At 38.6% G+C, this 17817-nt stretch overlaps 1 protein-coding gene across 1 annotated transcript in view; it reads left to right on the top strand.

Annotated features, from left to right (window-relative positions):
- Nucleotides 1-15788, top strand: part of actr6 (actin related protein 6) — a 28245-nt gene extending 12457 nt beyond the window's left edge. The window contains exons 7-11 of the mRNA XM_043713616.1: nucleotides 7604-7702; nucleotides 8615-8693; nucleotides 13090-13261; nucleotides 13791-13929; nucleotides 15155-15788. Coding sequence (XP_043569551.1) covers nucleotides 7604-7702; nucleotides 8615-8693; nucleotides 13090-13261; nucleotides 13791-13929; nucleotides 15155-15284 — 619 coding nt within the window. The 3' untranslated portion in view covers nucleotides 15285-15788. The remainder of the gene's footprint in view (nucleotides 1-7603; nucleotides 7703-8614; nucleotides 8694-13089; nucleotides 13262-13790; nucleotides 13930-15154) is intronic.
- Nucleotides 15789-17817: the final 2029 nt, after the last annotated feature.

Raw genomic sequence — 17817 nt, 5'->3', positions numbered from 1 at the left:
CTCAGGCTACTCCCTTTATTGCTGCAAACAAGCCGTCTTTATACAGAAATTGGTATTAAAATTACAAAAACACCAGATGCCCTTAATCAGATAAGCAGCAATAAAATGGCAAAAATGTGCAGAGGAAGAGAAACCCATTGACAGGTCTGAGTACACTTCACTAATTAAGCGACATGCACATCAAAGTGGGAACCTTGATCAAGCCAGGCCAAATGGCCAATTGCCTTTAGCTAGATAAGCTTCCCTTTTAACAGTACATCATAACGAGAGACTAGTCTAAACTATGTGGTAAAGGTCATGTGAGCTATGTGGTAAAGCTCACATACCCAGTATCATTGTCCTACAAATGGCTTTTTCTTTTAAAATCATCTTAGATTCCTAAAATGCAAATTAAATTCATAACATTCCCAGATCTCGAGCTCCAGGAAACAGCACACAAACATTCAATCCATGACAAGCAAGTGTACACTCAAATCAGACCACAATGAGTTAACCTTTCTACCAGCTTCTGTCCTGTGTCTCCCCCTCAACCATCACGTCAGTAATGTAATTTGCAGAAGAATGTTCTCTCTCTCTCTTTCTCCTTCCAACTTTCTTACTATGTCAGTTTCAGCCTTTGTGTTTTCCTAGCTTGTAAGGGTAATGAGACATTCACATTCCAGAACAGTCAAGATGAACTTCATAAATTCAAATCTACTCAGTGTGGTACCAATGAAAATGTATCAGGATTGTTCTGTTATTTCCTATTGATTGTGTTTGTTAAGAGTCTTCAATATAAACCAGAAATTCAGTTATTGAACATCAAACTGTGAAATATGTGCAGTTTCCAGCCCCCAAGATGAGAAGGATGTACTGCCACACATTCCACAAGTGAAAAAATGTTATCACCTTATTTACACCGATCCATTGACATTAAGAACAAATGACACCCCACCCCCCACCCCACCCGACTCCATGGTCAAGTGCTTTCCCGCATATCCTGTAGCAGATGTGTAAGCCTACCAACTTTCTCATAGTAGACGTCTGGATATACAGGCCAACAAATTGAGCACAGGGTAGATTTGTTGAAACCATGCAAACCACACAACCTTGAAGAGTCCTGGAGAACACACTATTGTGGCATAGCAGTGAAATAGTACATTGTGTATGAAATGATATAACATTTCTCTCCTTAAAAACAATACAGCAGCATAATAGAAGATCAAATAAATGTCATTTTCTTTATTATGTTGTTGCAACTCTTATAATTAAATTTACTCCTGACTCTTAAATGGTAGGGGTGCTGCCTCTAAATCAAGCTACCAGCTGTGCCTCCAAAATATTTGATGCAGAACTGTTGACCATTGACTTGGTGTCACTTAATGTCTGGAGCTCAGAAGTCCCTTCTGCCTCCTAGCTGCTATCTCTTGAGGTTACTGCACACTGAGTTCCAACTCAACCTGCAAGCCCATATCTAAAAGAGTTTAAAAGAACCTTGGTAGTAAGCTTTTAATCTGTATGTCAATAAGCAGAGTGAAGATCTGGAGAGATGGTAGATTTTTAGAGCATCTAAATATAATTAAGTCTCTATAAAGTAATTAATTCTGTATATTTAATACAATACTTCTTTGTGAAGTAGCGTTAGCTGCAGCAAAGGAATTTCTGTGTACAGACAGGGAACAGATGACAAAACCCAGCTCCTTTAGTGCTATTACTGGCAAATGGATGTAACTGCAATGAGATAAATCTGGTTTTGTTCCAGCCACACCATAGACCTTTTTAACACCAAACGAGAAGAATGCAGAAAGAGAAGATTCTTAAACTGTGGTAGTACATCTCCTGTGATCAGAGATGTCAGAGGATTTTCTGTTATATAATAATTAGATATTTATAGCATGAAGACAGTTTTTTTTTCTAGTATCCATATTCAGTTGACATTTGTCTACGAACTTCATTTTTACCCATTCTGTTTTTAAAACACAGATAATGATGGTTTATGGTATGTGTGAATTACAGTTGGGTATCTAGTATTTAACAGTGCAGTGGAGCGAAAGTGGTGGCATGTTGGTATTTGCACTGAGCTTGGCTGTACCTTTTGGCATCCTTGACATTTGACAGAACTGGAAGGAGGGTCCTTGAGTTTTGGCAGCATAAGATGTCCCTTATTCTTAAGGTACTGACAAGGAAGAACCCGAGAATCATTTTGAGTTTTTATTTTAAAGTAAGATGGGTTTTATCCAAATAAAGATTTTGAAATTTGTCCATTAACTTCATTTCCAGATTAATTTCTAATAAACATGACCAGCAGTTGCATGTTTCTAAAGCACTATTCTCAGGCAGTTCAATCATGGATGGGGAGGACTGGTGGCTTAATGTTTCAGGATGCAAATGCAACAGGAAGGATAGAAAGAGAGGAGGGGGAGTGGTGTTTTTGATAAGGGATAGCATTGCAGCTGTACTGAGGGAGGATATTCCTGGAAATACATCCAGGGAAGTTATTTGGGAGGAACTGAGAAATAAGAAAGGAATGATCACCATATTGGGATTGTATTATAGACCCCATAATAGAGGGAAATTGAGAAACAAATTTGTAAGCAGATCTCAGTTATCTGTAAGAATAATAAGGTGGTTATGGTAGAGGATTCTAACTTTCCAAACATAGACTGGGACTGCCATAACGTTAAGGGTTTAGATGGAGAGGAATTTAAGTACATGCAAGAACGTTTTCTGATTCAGTATGTGGATGTACCTACTAGGGTAGGTGACTGAGGTGTCAGTGGGGGAGCGCTTTGGGGCCAGCGACCATAATTCTATTAGATTTAAAATAGTGATGGAAAAGGATAGACCAGATCTAAAAGTTGAAGTTCTAAATTGGTGGAAGGCCAATTTTGACGGTATTAGGCAAGAACTTTCAAAAGCTGATTGGGGGCAGATATTCGCAGGCAAAGAGACGGCTGGAAAATGGGAAGCCTTCAGAAGTGAGATAACAAGAATCCAGACAAAGTATATTCCTGTTAGGGTGAAAGAAAAGTCTGGTAGGTATAGGGAATGCTGGATGACTAACGAAATTGAGGGTTTGGTTAAGAAAAAGAAGGAAGCATATGTCAAATACAGACAGGATAGATCGAGTGAATCCTTATAAGAGTATAAAGGCAGTAGGAGTATACTTAAGAGAGAAATCAGGAGGGCAAAAAGGGGACATGAGATAGCTTTGGCAAATAGTGTTAAAGAGAATCCAAAGGGTTTTTACAAATACATTAAGGACAAAAGGCTAACTAGGGAGAGAATAGGGTCCCTCAAAGATCAGCAAGGTGGTCTGTGTGGAGCTGCAGAAAATGGGAGAGATACTAAATGAGTATTTTGCATCAGTATTTACTGTAGAAAAGGATATGGAAGATATAGAAAGTAGCAAAATAGATGGTGACATCTTGCAAAATGACCATATTATAGAGGAGGAAGTGCTGGATGTCTTGAAACGCATAAAGGTGCATCAATCCCCAGGACCTGATCAGGTGTAACCTGGAACTCTGTGGGAAGCTAGAGAAGTGATTGCTGGGCCTCTTGCTGAGATATTTGTATCATCAATAGTCACACGTGAGATGCCGGAAGACTGGAGGTTGGCTAACGTGGTGCCACTGTTTAAGGGTGGTAAGGACAAGCCAGGGAACTATAGACCAGTGAGCCTGACGTCAGTGATGGGCATGTTGTTGGAGGGAATCCTCAGGGACAGGATGTACATGTATTTAGAAAGGCAAGTACTGATTATGGATCGTCAACGTGGCTTTGTGCATGGGAAATCATGACCCCCAAACTTGATTGGATTTTTTGAAGAAGTAACAAAGAGGATTGATGAGGGCAGAGCGGTAGATGTGATCTGTATAGACTTCAATAAGGCTTTCGACAAAATTCCCCATGGGAGACTGATTAGCAAGGTTAGATCTCATGGAATACAGGGAGAACTAGCCATTTGGATACAGAACTGGCTCAAAGATACAAAACAGAGGGTATGGTGGAGGGTTGTTTTTCAGACTGGAGGCCTGTGATCTGTGGAGTACCACAAGGATCGGTGCTGGGTCCTCTACTTTTCATCATTTATATAAATGATTTGGATGCGAGCATAAGAGATACAGTTAGTAAGTTTGCAGATGACACCAAAATTGGAAGTGTTGTGGACAGCGAATAAGTTTACCTCAAATTACAACAGGAGTTTGACCAGATGGGCCAGTGGGCTGAGAAGTAGCAGATGGAGTTTAATTCAGATAAATGCGAGGTGCTGCATTTTGGGAAAGCAAATCAGATCAGAACTTACACACTTAATGGTAAGTTCCTAGGGAGTGTTGCTGAACAAAAAGACCTTGGAATGCTGGTTCATTGCTGCTTGAAAGTGGAGTCGCAGGTAGATAGGATAGTGAAGAAGGAGTTTGGTATGCTTTCCTTTATTGGTCAGAGTATTGAGTACAGGAGTTGGGAGGTCATGTTGTGGCTGTACAGGACATTGGTTAGGCCACTGTTGGAATATTGCGTGCAATTCTGGTCTCCTTCCTAGGGGCAGAGTGGTGGACGTGATCTATATGGACTTCAGTAAGGCGTTCGACAAGGTTCCCTATGGGAGACTGGTTAGCAAGTTTAGATCCCATGGAATACAGGGAGAACTATCCATTTGGATACAGAACTGGCTCAAAGGTAGAAGACAGAGGGTGGTGGTGGAGGGTTGTTTTTCAGACTGGAGGCCTGTGAACAATGGAGTGCCACAAGGATCAGTGCTGGGTCCACTATTTTTCATCATTTATATAAATGATTTGGATGTGAGCCTAAGAGATATAGTTAGTTTGCAGATGACACCAAAATTGAAGTGGTCAGCGAAGAAGGTTACCTCAGATTACAATGGGATCTTGATCAGGTGGGCCAATGGACTGAGTAGTGGCAGATGGAGTTTGATTTAAATAAATGCGAGGTGCTGCATTTTGGGAAAGCAAATTTTAGCAGGAGTTATACACTTAATGATAAGGTCTTGGGGAGTGTTGCTGAACAAAGAGACCTTGGAGAGCAGGTTCATAGCTCCTTGAAAGTGGAGTCGCAGGTAGATAGGATAGTGAAGAAGGAGTTTTGGTTGCTTTCCTTTATTGGTCAGAGTATTGAGTACAGGAGTTGGGAGGTCATGTTGCGGCTGTACAGGCCATTGGTTAGGCCACTTTTGGAATATTGCATGCAATTCTGGTCACCTTCTTATCGGAAAGATGTTGTGAAGCTTGAAAGAGTTCAGAAAAGATTTACAAGGATGTTGCCAGGGTTGGAGGCTTTGGGCTATAGAGAGAGGTTGAATAGGTTGGGGCTGTTTTCCCTGGACGTAGGAGACTGAGGGTTGACATTATAGAGGTTTACAAAATCATGAGGGGCATGGATAGGATAAATAGACAAAGACTTTTCGCTGGGGTGGAGCAGTCCAGAACTAGAGGACATAGGTTTAGGGTGAGAGCGGAAAGGTATAAAAGAGACATAAGGGGCAACGTTTTCACACAGTGGGTGGTACGTGTATGGAATGAGCTGCCAGGCGAAGTGGTGGAGGCTGGTACAATTGGTACATTTAAAAGGCATCTGGATGGGTATATGAATAGGAAGGGTTTGGAGGGATATGGGCCGGGTGGTGGCAGGTGGGACTAGATTGGGTTGGGATATCTGGTCGGAATGGACGGGTTGGACTGAAGGGTCTGTTTCCATGCTGTACATCTCTATGTCTCTCTAACTCAGTTCAGTGTCATCAGCCTGGACAAGCTGAAGCTCAGGCTTTTGGCAGTGGTTGAGAACTTCATGAACTTACTGAATGTAGTAAAATACACAATGACAGATCAGTCAAATTGCAAATGTAACTATGCTATTTTGAAATATGCAATTAAAAACAACCTTGAAGTTGCAGTTATGGCTGCATGAAAACTTTTTTTTTGAGGCTTACTTAACGTCCAGCCCAATTTCCTTTGAACTGATTTGTTTGACTTTTTTTTATGGGATATCGGCATTGCTGGCAATGGCAGCAATTTTGTCCATCTCTAATTGCTGTTGAACTGAATGGCTTGCTGGAAAGATACAGATGGCAATTAAGAGTCCACCACATGCTTAGGATATGGATCATATGTCAGCCAGACCACAGAATGATTTGTAATAGAATTAAGTAGTGGGATTTATGAAAACCAATGGTTCATGATCACAGTTACAGGGACTAGCTTTATTAATTTAAATTAAACCAGTTGCTATGATGGAGTTTGAACCTATGGCTTAAACACCTCTGGATACTAGTGACATTACTATAACACCACTTTAATCAACCTAACAATTTGTAGGAACCTTGATCAGATTCTGTAGTTAGAGTTCAGATAAAACAAATTATAAATGTGGACTAAAAAATTCTGATGGGGAAATAATGATAGAAGGATATTAAACTTTGCCAACAGGAAGATTATTGTTAAAAAGTTGAGGTTTTTTATGATTACCATATTTTTGGGATTTAGGGTAAAATGGAGTAAATAGAACCTGTGTGGCTGGTTGTTGTTGGAGACCAAGGTTGTTTCGCTTTGGAGAAAGTGCAAGATATTCATACTTGGAAAGCAGGAACCAGGAACAGCTACGCTGCTGTGAATTGATTATGGATCTCCAAGTCCCAGGGAATTGCTAGGAAAGTTTAATTTTATAAATAATTATACTTTTAACTGCTTAATTAATTTTAAGAATTCTGTTGCAAATCTAAATGATAGCCATTTCTACCTGGATAAAAGTCCAAGGGATTCATGTCTTAGAGATGGAGTTTGAGTGGAAGAGTCCATGGTCATTATGAATCAGATGGCAAGGTGGCTTTCTAACAAGTATCACTGAAATTCACAGACAGGTTCAGTCCAAAATAGAGCAGAGAGGGCTAGGGGTGGCAAGTCTCTTTGGTTCTTGACACAAAAATGTTCCTATTGAAGAGATCGAAGTTGCAAACTTCACATATCTTTGACTAAAGGAAGGGATCTACAGGCTAACCACAACATGCAAGTCAGTTCGAGGATCAGAAATGATCTGGCTACAAAAGGAAAAGGTAGTTGAAAAAAAGTTCAGACCGGATCTGTGAGGAAGGGAGTGTCTCCTTGAGGGACAAAGTAAGATATGACTGCAGGAAGATTTTTTTTTTGTTTTAAGTGTTTATTTGAAAGTTATTTTTGTAGAGTATTCATTGCCTATTAAGTACTGTTTATTCAGTGCTGCTTTTCATTTCTTACAGTAAAAGATGTAAAATATGAGAACTTGTGCGGTTTCTTCAATAACTGAGGATTTCAGTGTCTTTTTTTTTAAAGTGATGGTCTGTTTGGGGATCATGACATTAAAAGGTGGTAAATATAACTTGACATTTTAATAGGACATCTGTTTCTACTATCTAACAATTATCATCAAATATGTGATATCAGATACTCTAGTGATTTAGCACATTGTATCAAACAATTTATCAATATGCTAAATGAATAATTTGGATTGGTATTCATTCCCAAGAATATTTGATTGTTATATTGATGATCTATGCCTATTTCTATTTAATTCAAATGGTAAATCAGCTGTGCAAACACTAAAATGTGTTGATTGAGCTCTCTCTCTTTAGACAGTTGCATGTGATGGATGAGACGCATGTTATTAATCAAGTGAAGGAGGATGTGTGTTATGTTTCCCAAGACTTCTACAAAGACATGGAAATAGCACAGTAAGTAAATGCGCTGGATCTGAGTTAAGCCAAAATATTAGTCAGTTCTACAGCTTTTCATCTTCACAATTGATCTTAACTTCACCTCAGGTTTCTCGTTAGAACTGTCTAATGAGAAATTGGCGCAGACCAACCGTTGGCACAAAACCACAAGCAAAAAAAAAACTCAGCTGCTGGGTACCAACCAATTTAAATGCATTAACATTTGCAAATGCCATATGATCAATCCTTCAGGAATGCCTCTAACTGATGTTGAAGCCCTGTTCTATGATGCAGAGTCATCCCCTTCTGGTAGAGAAGTGGGAGTGTCATCATTAAACATCTACATGAGCAGAAGTCACATCTCACCAGGTTATAGTCCAACAGGTTTATTTGAAATTTCAAACTTTTGGAGCATAGCCTCTACATCAGATGAAATGAGTTTGACATTGTTCACCCTATGTCCAACACTAGTACCTCCGCGTCTACAAGGGAGGTAGAGTGGTGGAGATAAACTTTTTGAAAATACATTAGAGGCAAACAATTTAAAAGTTTGCCTTCACCATTAAAAGTAACAGGCGGAATGCTAATTATTCAAAGTTTTGGAATGCTGTGTTTATTTGATGAGGAAGAATGTGATGTGTGTTTAGAAAGTGAGAGATCATTATTCGTAAATTACTGTAAGTAGGTCAACTGGGTGAAACTGTAGTTGGCAAAAAGTGTTAGTTACTTGAGTTTGATGATTTGTAGACAGTCTCCCATGCAGATGATCCTGCCTGAAGGAAAAGAGAAACCTGTGCAAATTCTTAACACGGAGATATTGGTATTCTAATTAGAAAAGTGAAGACATTCCTTATGTCATTCATGAAATCAGATGAAAATATTTTATTAAATGCATCAGAAGAATAATTGGAATTTTAAAATTTTATCTAGGCTAAAAGGTAAAGCAAACACTGTTATGAGAGATTATGTGCTTCCAGACTTCAGCACAATCAAGAAGGGGTTCTGTAAGGTAAGTCATCTGAATAAGTCATTCTTTAACTATCAGTGCACAGAGATGGAACTTTGACATTTCATCTCAACTCATTTCCATCACAACACCGTTCCATTGTTCACCTGAATTATTCACTAACTGCCACTGTTCATCCAGTGCTACTGCAGGGAAGCTAGGAAATGTAATATAATCTGTCAAGTTTAAAATATAAACTAATTAGCACATCAGTGTTTAGGTTGGAGTCCTGGAGACAGCAGTACTCAAAGCATGCAAATACATACAAAGTTTTGTGTGTACAGGTCCCCATTCGAATAATTTCAAATGAAAGTCTGAGAGATATCAGTTTTGTCTAACTTTGTGCATGTTTGTGATTTTTACAGTTGCATGTATGTCAGTGACATAAGGATATTGCTATATCGCAGCAGCCATTTATTTATGTAAACATTAAAATTTCATCATTTTTCTGATTACTTTGGCTTTGTGTTGCAGACTTCATTTGGAAAGTCACTTTTTGTCCTATATGGTTTGTTCACATTGACGCAATAATACCACAACACAGGAATAATGACATGGTGAACCAGCATCTTGTTTATCAGGTCACACTGCAGATTGACAGACCTTTATATGAATAGCTGACTGCAGCACTGTTGGGTCTCGAGCAATCGAACCCTTTTGATATCTGAATAATGCTTGTCTGCCATTGGTGCAACCTTCTTTTCTTGAAAGTGCTTGTCATATCTTGTTCTTGTACTTTAGGCTCACATCTCGATTAGTGAGGGTTAAATTCCAAATGTTTTATCAGCAATCCATATTGTTTCAGAGAATGAGAAGCTTCAGTTATGGGGCAGATTAAACATGTTTGCATTGAACATGTTCAGTTTTTACTTGAAGTGTTCAAAATCATGTTTTCTATCAAGTATAAGCCTCACCTATGATGCTTGGAATCTAGTATTTAAAGTTTCTCAGATTCTTAAATTTATTTTTTTAAAGTTTAAATTTCTCTCTGCGATGTTTACTTTGGTCTGACCTGGTCAGTCCAGACCCATTGTTATGAGTTGGCTGCCCTCTGCCACTCAATTGAAGGACCATTAGCAATAGGCAACAAATACTTATCATGTTGGTGATGTTAACATCTCAGGAAAGATTTAAAAATGTTTCTCTCCCCACTCCTCTCACTGTAGTCCATGGTTCAGAGAAAATTTTACTTCTGCCGTTAATCTTTATTCAATTCCTTTTTAAAAACCATTGCCTAGATCTTGCAATACAGGAAGAGACTTCCAATTCAACTTGCAATATGGATGCAACTTGGAGCCTTAAGGAAGTCCCAACATGTTCACAACCGTGGAAGTTAAATGTCTGAACAGTTTACTTTGCCTATACTAGTCCATGATTGGTGAGAACCATACAGAATTGGGATTTTCATCGATGCTCTAAAGCTGGCTGAACAGTGTAACTTTAAGTAAATTAGTGCGAGTTTAAAACTTGCAGAATTGCTTAGAAGCCACCCAAACTACAGGCAATATGCACCCTCGTCCCAGCCCGTACCAGTCAGGGAGGGAGGAGAATAGTGTCAGGTAGGGTGAGGTGTTGGATGTTGTGTGTAAAGGGGATTGAGTTGGAGTAGTTACTGTTGGGGAGTTGAGATGTGATGATTATTGTTGTTGGTGGCATTATGAAGTTTCATAGTTGTGGGCGGTGTTCAAGGTGGGACTGATTACTGTGGAATTATTACTGTCAAGTTTGGGGATTGGCTGGTGTGATGAGTCAAAGTGGGGATGATCATTGTTCCATGGGTTGGTGATTGGATAGCAATTCACATTCAGCAAAGAATTGCCACTCGCTGGAAAGTGAATAATAGTAAAATTTGGGACATTAAACTTAACAGAATGCAATCTTAATTGTCATCAAAAAAGGGAAAGGGTGTGGCTTGACTTCCCCCAATTATCCTGCACTGAGAAGTTGCATTTTGGGTTCATTCCTCATTTCTGAAGGAGCTGGGAGAAGAGGTGCCAGAGAGAAATGTGGAGCTTGGTCTGATCACAAAAATCCAATGGTATTTGCCACTTCTTGAAAGATGCAGTCTTTCATATGATTAAATCTGTCTGCTTCACACACTCTCATATTGCATTCCAGATCCATATGTTGCAAATGGTTCTTTTTCCACTTACGTTTAGATTGATATTCTCTAGTTCTTTGGAACATTTCCCTATCTACTTTGCCTAAATTCCCCATGATTTTGAACACTTCAAAAAAAACTGAACATGTTCAATGCAAACATGTTCAATCTGCCCCATAACTGAAGCTTCTCATTCTCTGAAATAATTTTGTAAACTATTCTGCACCCTGTCTAAATTGTTCATGTCCTTCCTAAAATAGTGTTCGGATTGAGGGTTCAACCACACTTTTATAAATGTTCATAGTCGTTTTGTGAACCAGTTGCTCATCTTGTCCTGTCATGTTCAAATGACTGCATGCATACTCTTGAGTCCGTCTATTCCATAACTCTTGCCATTTATTTTATATTCCTTTTCCTTGTTATTCCTACTAAAATATATCGCTTTACATATGCCGCATGACCACCTATTTCTCAGTCTGTGGCCTCATGACATTGATCATTATCCTTCTCACAACTCTCAGTATTTCGAAGTCAACTGCAAATTTGAAGTGCTGTATGTTGTCTAGGTCAATAAAATATATCAAAAAAAGCAGTGGATCGATTTGTAACTCCTGGGAAACCTTCATCTACACTGAAAATCAAACATTTGCCAGTACCGTTTGTTGTTAGTAAGAGGACGGTGTAATGTGTTTGAAACCTTCTTTGATATGGGAAATTCTTGAGCTAAGCATTGCAATTTGATCTTTTGAGGCTTGTAAATGCACATTGCTTCCATGGTTACGTAATAGACCTGGAATATTGTTCACCGGCAAATCAGTTTTTTGAGGATGCAAAGTTAAACTGTTTGATGTAAGATTATCTTTTATGATTATGCTCTGGGCAACTTCTCCAGGATGCAGTGCAGACTAGTAATCAAATACAAAGCCACTGTGCAATTTGCCCATCATCAATCAGGATATTATTATGTTAAGTACTGGGTTTCCTTTAAGCCTTTGCTTATACATCCTCCCTACAGCTGCAAAGTCCTGTTTTGGATTGAGTTGAGAGATAGACCATCTGCTCTGATTACCATTACTTTTACAACTCCAAATGGGCATTTCTGTGCCTGAAGTTGAGAAGGTTGCTTTAATATATAGTTTGTTAAATGTTTGAAATTTTAGATGAGAAACAAGATTTCTGATCTAGAAAATTCAAAATAAGTAAAGCATGTTTGATTTTTCAAGGCAAAGTTTAATCAATGTTCTTATTCCAATTCATGTTCCCCAGCAACCTGTAGCTTCTGATAAACATAACTCAGAACAGAGGCAAGAGGATGAGTTAACTGCTAGGAAAAATGCATGCAACTCAGAAGTAGGGACTCCTTTCTTTTTCATTTTTATTTTCCCCTTTTTTTTAATAGACCAGTGTCTAGTTTGCTTTGACATTAACCTACCAAATGATGCAGCTGGGTCTAACACAACTGTGTGGCGATTTGGAAATTTCCAAATTTCCCAACATCTTTTAGGACTACCCCCAATTAGTAACTTAGTGCCAGAATTCATTTCTGTAAAGAGCTACCTTATATGTCTTGTATTGTACATGCACATAATATTTTGAGGTTTACTTTAATAATATCTATTCATCTTTACACATAGCTACTATCAAATTCCTTTGACTGTGGCATCTCTACTCTTCTACTTTTCCTTCATCTCGTTTGCAGTTGTCTTCTGGTGTATTAGGGCTTTGGTTCTTACTCTGCCCTGGATCAGATTCCTGAACCTCCTACCCTGTCTGCCTGTTTGCAATTCTCTCCCTTCCTGGAGCTTTTATGGTAGTGTGGTAACCGCCTCATGGGATGTATGTTTAAGAAAACGTTTGGACTCCCGAATAGCTAGTTCAGTTCAGTGGTAAATCTCAGGATGTTGATAATGGATCCCGGATGCACAAGACTAAAGCTTATCCATGATGGTGAAGACACTTCTTGTGCTGCTTCATATTTCACATCCAGCTCATGCTGTTAACTGTTCTTGCTTTGGCTGATTCTTTACTTCCCGTTCTCTCGCTTGTTTTCTTGCATTGCTTCCTCTAACACTTGCTATCTTCAATCGCCGTTAGCTGCATTATTTAATGCAAATTATTTGAATAACATGCTTTTTAACTGCGGAATAGTGCTCATGCTAAGTTGCTGAACTTATTCATATTTCTATTTAGCTGTTGACAAATAGCCTGTAATAATCTTAGGACTTCCAAACAGGCGACGTTGCTTTTTTAAAATGAATTTTTAATTATATTAGTTTCTTAATTTTTTTTCTCATTTAGCCTCTGGAAGAGATGGTTTTCAGTGGAAAATACAAGACAAGTGAACAGATTCTGCGTCTAACTAATGAGAGATTTGCTGTTCCTGAAATTCTCTTTCATCCTTCTGACATTGGTATTCAGGAGATGGGAATACCAGAAGCAATAGTTCATTCAGTGCAAAGTTTACCTGAAGGTGAGTAGCTTCAGGAATGAAAACCATGTTTCATCTCACATTTTGCATATATATTGTCTGAGTCCTAATCTGCATTCAGGCAGCAGTGAAAGCCACCAGGGTTTAGATAATACCTTTTAACAGCTTAATGCCCTTAGGCACTTCACAAGAGTACTATCATTCAAAATTTGACACTGAGCTGCTTAAGAAGCGATTAGGATAGGATTAGAGCAAAGAGGTAGATTTTGAGAACGTCTTAGAGAATAGAGAAACTGAGATGCTTAGGGAGGGTGTTCCAGGGCGCAGGACCTCACAATGGTGAAGCAGTGAAAATTAAGGATGCTTAGGAGGCCATAATTGAAGGAGTGTAGGTATCTGAGTTACAAGGCTGTGGTGAAATTTGCAAACAGAGATTTTAATTTTTTTTTTGATGTGCTCATCCAACTGCATTATTATAATTTGTATTCAGTATTTAGGTATCTATGATTTCCTTTCATCATGTTCATATCCTATTTTTAAGAAAAATCAAACCTGTTTTTTCTCAAAGCAGAAATGCATCCACATTTTTACAAGAATATCATTCTGACTGGTGGCAATACCCTCTTACCGGGATTCCGAGATCGTGTTTATGCTGATGTCCGTTCTCTTACTCCGTGTGATTATGATGTATCTGTTCTGCTACCTGAGAAGTAAGTTTTGTCGTCGATATACCATGAGTACTTTATTTTAAAAGCATTGCTTGAGCGTGTAGACTGCCTTCTGTGAACATTTTATGCACATTTTTTTTCCTGTTATACTATGCATTGTGTGTGCCAGTTATGGAAGGGCTAGTTGACTTGGTCTTCCCACAGTATCTGCTGACACCACTCTGTTAAGCTGAAATATAGCCCCAGTATGGGATCCTGTTAGGCTCATTTATAACTCTCACATTTTTCCTAATTTTAAGTAGTTTTTAAACAATCCAGTTAGTAGCTCGTCAAAAACATTGTAAAGTGTCTCCTGTGAACATTTTAAATTGTCCTACGCTTTATTTTTGGTAATTAGCTGTGAATTATCACAGAAGTGGGGTTATTACCTCACAATCATAATGTTTTACAGGGAGATTGGAATGATTCTTACATAAAACAGAGAATAGCAATAAAACCCACATTCATATTCTATAATACATGCTAACACAAATACATGAAGGAGATTTCAAGGCTGTATTTATTCTGTGTTATCACAAGTATATTTGCAAGTGTTTGTATACAACAATGATACGGATCATTGTATAAAAGGTCATTAGCAGAAATATCTGGTGGGATGATGAATTAGCTGACAACTTTACATTTTCAAAATGAATGCAGTGCACACTTGGTTGTTTGCCTGATTTTTGCGTTCAAATACCCCTTCATGCTACCTACCCTTCTCTTTTATGATGCTTCCTTGTTGTTTCACTCGAATGACTATTATATATACTGGCTATTATATATACCTGCGTCCAGGCACTATCAGTGAAAAGAATGCAGGGTTTCATTCATGGCTCCTTGAAGAACTCTCCCTCCCTCCGGCAAGTGAGTGTACTGGAGTAAAAGGAAAGGGTCATTAGGAAATCCCAATAAGGAAATAAGGGCATATGTAAGTGATCTCACTTCCTACAGTCCATATAAGCTTTGTCCCTTAAAAATACTTGGTACCATTTTGGGGCAAAATACAGTGCATTTCTCGCACTAGAATAGTTCAGTTCTTGAACTGGCAATTCTCCCTTAATGAAATATGCAATTTTCATACCTTTCTTACTGATTAGAGTTGTATTTTGCCAGGCTTAGAAATTTTGCTCTGAAAATGAGAGTCTCTTATGAAAGTCATGTGATTTCTATGATATCATTTCCATGTTTAATGAAGCAGTAACAAAGTGGTTGTTCTTTCTTGCAGCCCTATCACATATTCTTGGGAAGGTGGAAAACTGCTGTCTGAAAGTTCAGATTTCATGGACTTGGTTGTGACCAAAGATGATTATGATGAAAGTGGGCATTGCATCTGTGAGGAGAAATTTGATATCTGAAAGTAAAAGCTATGTAAATTAGAGACATTGGGTTGTTTTTAAAAATAGGTGCTGCAGATTGTACTACTGACACTTTGAATAGAGAAAAGGTGTTTTCTTATGAAATGATGCTGTAATTATAACTGTTTTATAATGAATTTGAATAATTACCTTAACAGTGATGTGTGCTCATCTGACTGAGTCATTCATTGGACTTATTCCTGATGGTTTGTCAAAGGCAGTTCATTTATTTGAAACAGAGGTGCCAAGCATGGAGAGAGGCCATCAGTGAGAACGTCCTGTGTGTATTTTGGGTGAAGAAAATTGTAATGTCATTCTTATATAAAGTATGTCTATAATTTCACTGCATATTGTAAAAAATATTTTTTTAAACTGTATATCTGACATTTAAAGAATTGTTGAAATTTGTCCAAATGCTGTATTATAGCATTGCTTTTGAAAATGTGCATATTTTTTCTGTTGTGGTACTATTTTGACATAATAAACACTATCTTCAAAATCAAAGCAATGCTGCATTACCTATTTTGTTCTGTTAATATGTCTACTAATAATTTGATACATATTGTAAATATCCAGTGCAACTGCTCAGATTTGTTAGGATACATTTATAACCATAGGAATATAATCCTACATAATTTGTTGTGTTCCTTGACAGTACCTTCCCTTGGATCAATCAGAAGCGAACCATTCTTAAAAGTTCCTAAAGTGCAAACTAGCATTTTTAAATTTGTGTAAGAAATTCATATCAATGAGACAAGAGGTGTGATATTAAGTTATGTACAGTTAATTTAAAGTTATTTATAGGTAAGGCAATAGTTTAAACAAAGGGAAGTATTCAAAAAAAGAGTAATTACTTTAAGTAATTGATGTGATTAGATTAGATTCCCTACAGTGTGGAAACAGGCCATTTGGCCTAAAATGTCCGCACGAACCCTCTGAAGAGTAACCCACCCATTTCCCTCTGATTAATGCACCTAACACTATGGGCAATTTAGCATAGCCAATCCACCTGACCTGCACACCGTTGGATTGTGGGAGGAAGCCGGAGCATCTGGGGAGAATGTGCAATCATTCCTGATGAAGGGCTTTTGCCCGAAACGTCGATTTTGCCTGTCCTCGGATGCTGCCTGAATTGCTGTGCTCTTCCAGCACCACTAATCCAGAATCTGGTTTCCAGCATCTGCAGTCATTGTTTTTACCTCGTTGATTTTAAACTCCACAGACAATTGAACAATGCTGGAATCAAACCCAGGTCCCTGGTGCTGTGAGGCAGCAGTGCAACCCAATGAACCACCGTTCTGCCCATATACTACGAGGCCAATGCCTCTTTTTTTTAATCTGGAGTCATTTTATACAAGAGCTCTACTTGTCCAGAAGAAAAGTGTTTTATTTGAATTAATTCAAGGGATGTAGCCATTGCTAGCCAGGTCTATATTTATTGCCCATCCCAAAACATAGTTAAAAGTCAACCACACTCCTTGAAGTCTGGAGTCATATCTAAATTAGACTGGGTAAGGGTGGTAGATTTCTCTCCATGAAGGACATTAATGAACCAGACACAGTTTAGTGCCAATTAATAGTGGCTATGTAGTCATCATCAAGCTACCTTTTTATTCCAGATGGTTACTGAATTTTTGAAGTGTTAAGAGACAGCAAATGAAGAAAAGTAGTATATAAAAAGCAGGACAGGTTCTGGCTAATAGAAAAGACACACAGAAAGCAAGGGGTGCCAAAGCAAATTATAAGTGCCACTGAAAATAATATGCAAAGAGATTCGCAAGGGATATCATTATGATATGTATTTTTTACAATGTGTATTAAATTGTTTTGGAACTGTATTTATAAATTTTGGATTAATTGAAGCAGTCATGTGATCTGTTTGAATGGTTTGATTATTAAAAGGTGGAAGGAAGGCTTTGATTGTTTTAGTGGAAAGGGATGTACAAGGTATTTATTTATAGTTTGAGAGAAGATTTGTAGCTCAGGTGCTCGTTGTTGTGGTTCTGTTCGCCGAGCTGGGAATTTGTGTTGCAGACGTTTCGGCCCCTGTCTAGGTGACATCCTCAGTGCTTGGGAGCCTCCTGTGAAGCGCTTCTGTGATCTTTCCTCCGGCATTTGTAGTGGTTTGAATCTGCCACTTCCGGTTGTCAGTTCCAGCTGTCCGTTGCCGTGGTCGGTATATTGGGTCCAGGTCGATGTGCTTATTGATTGAATCTGTGGATGAATGCCATGCCTCTAGGAATTCCCTGGCTGTTCTCTGTTTGGCTTGTCCTATAATAGTAGTGTTGTCCCAGTCGAACTCATGTTGCTTGTCATCTGTGTGTGGCTACTAAGGATAGCTGGTCGTGTCGTTTTGTGTCTAGTTGATGTTCATGGATACGGATCATTAGCTGTCTTTCTGTTTGTCCTATGTAGTGTTTTGTGCAGTCCTTGCATGGGATTTTGGACACGACGTTGGTTTTGCTCATGCTGGGTATCGGGTCCTTTTGTCCTGGTGAGTTGTCTGAGAGTGGCTGTTGGTTTGTGTGCTGTT

This window comes from Chiloscyllium plagiosum, chromosome 23, assembly GCF_004010195.1.
Source record: "Chiloscyllium plagiosum isolate BGI_BamShark_2017 chromosome 23, ASM401019v2, whole genome shotgun sequence".
NCBI lineage: Eukaryota > Metazoa > Chordata > Chondrichthyes > Orectolobiformes > Hemiscylliidae > Chiloscyllium > Chiloscyllium plagiosum.
This window is presented reverse-complemented; position numbering and strand designations above follow the sequence as displayed.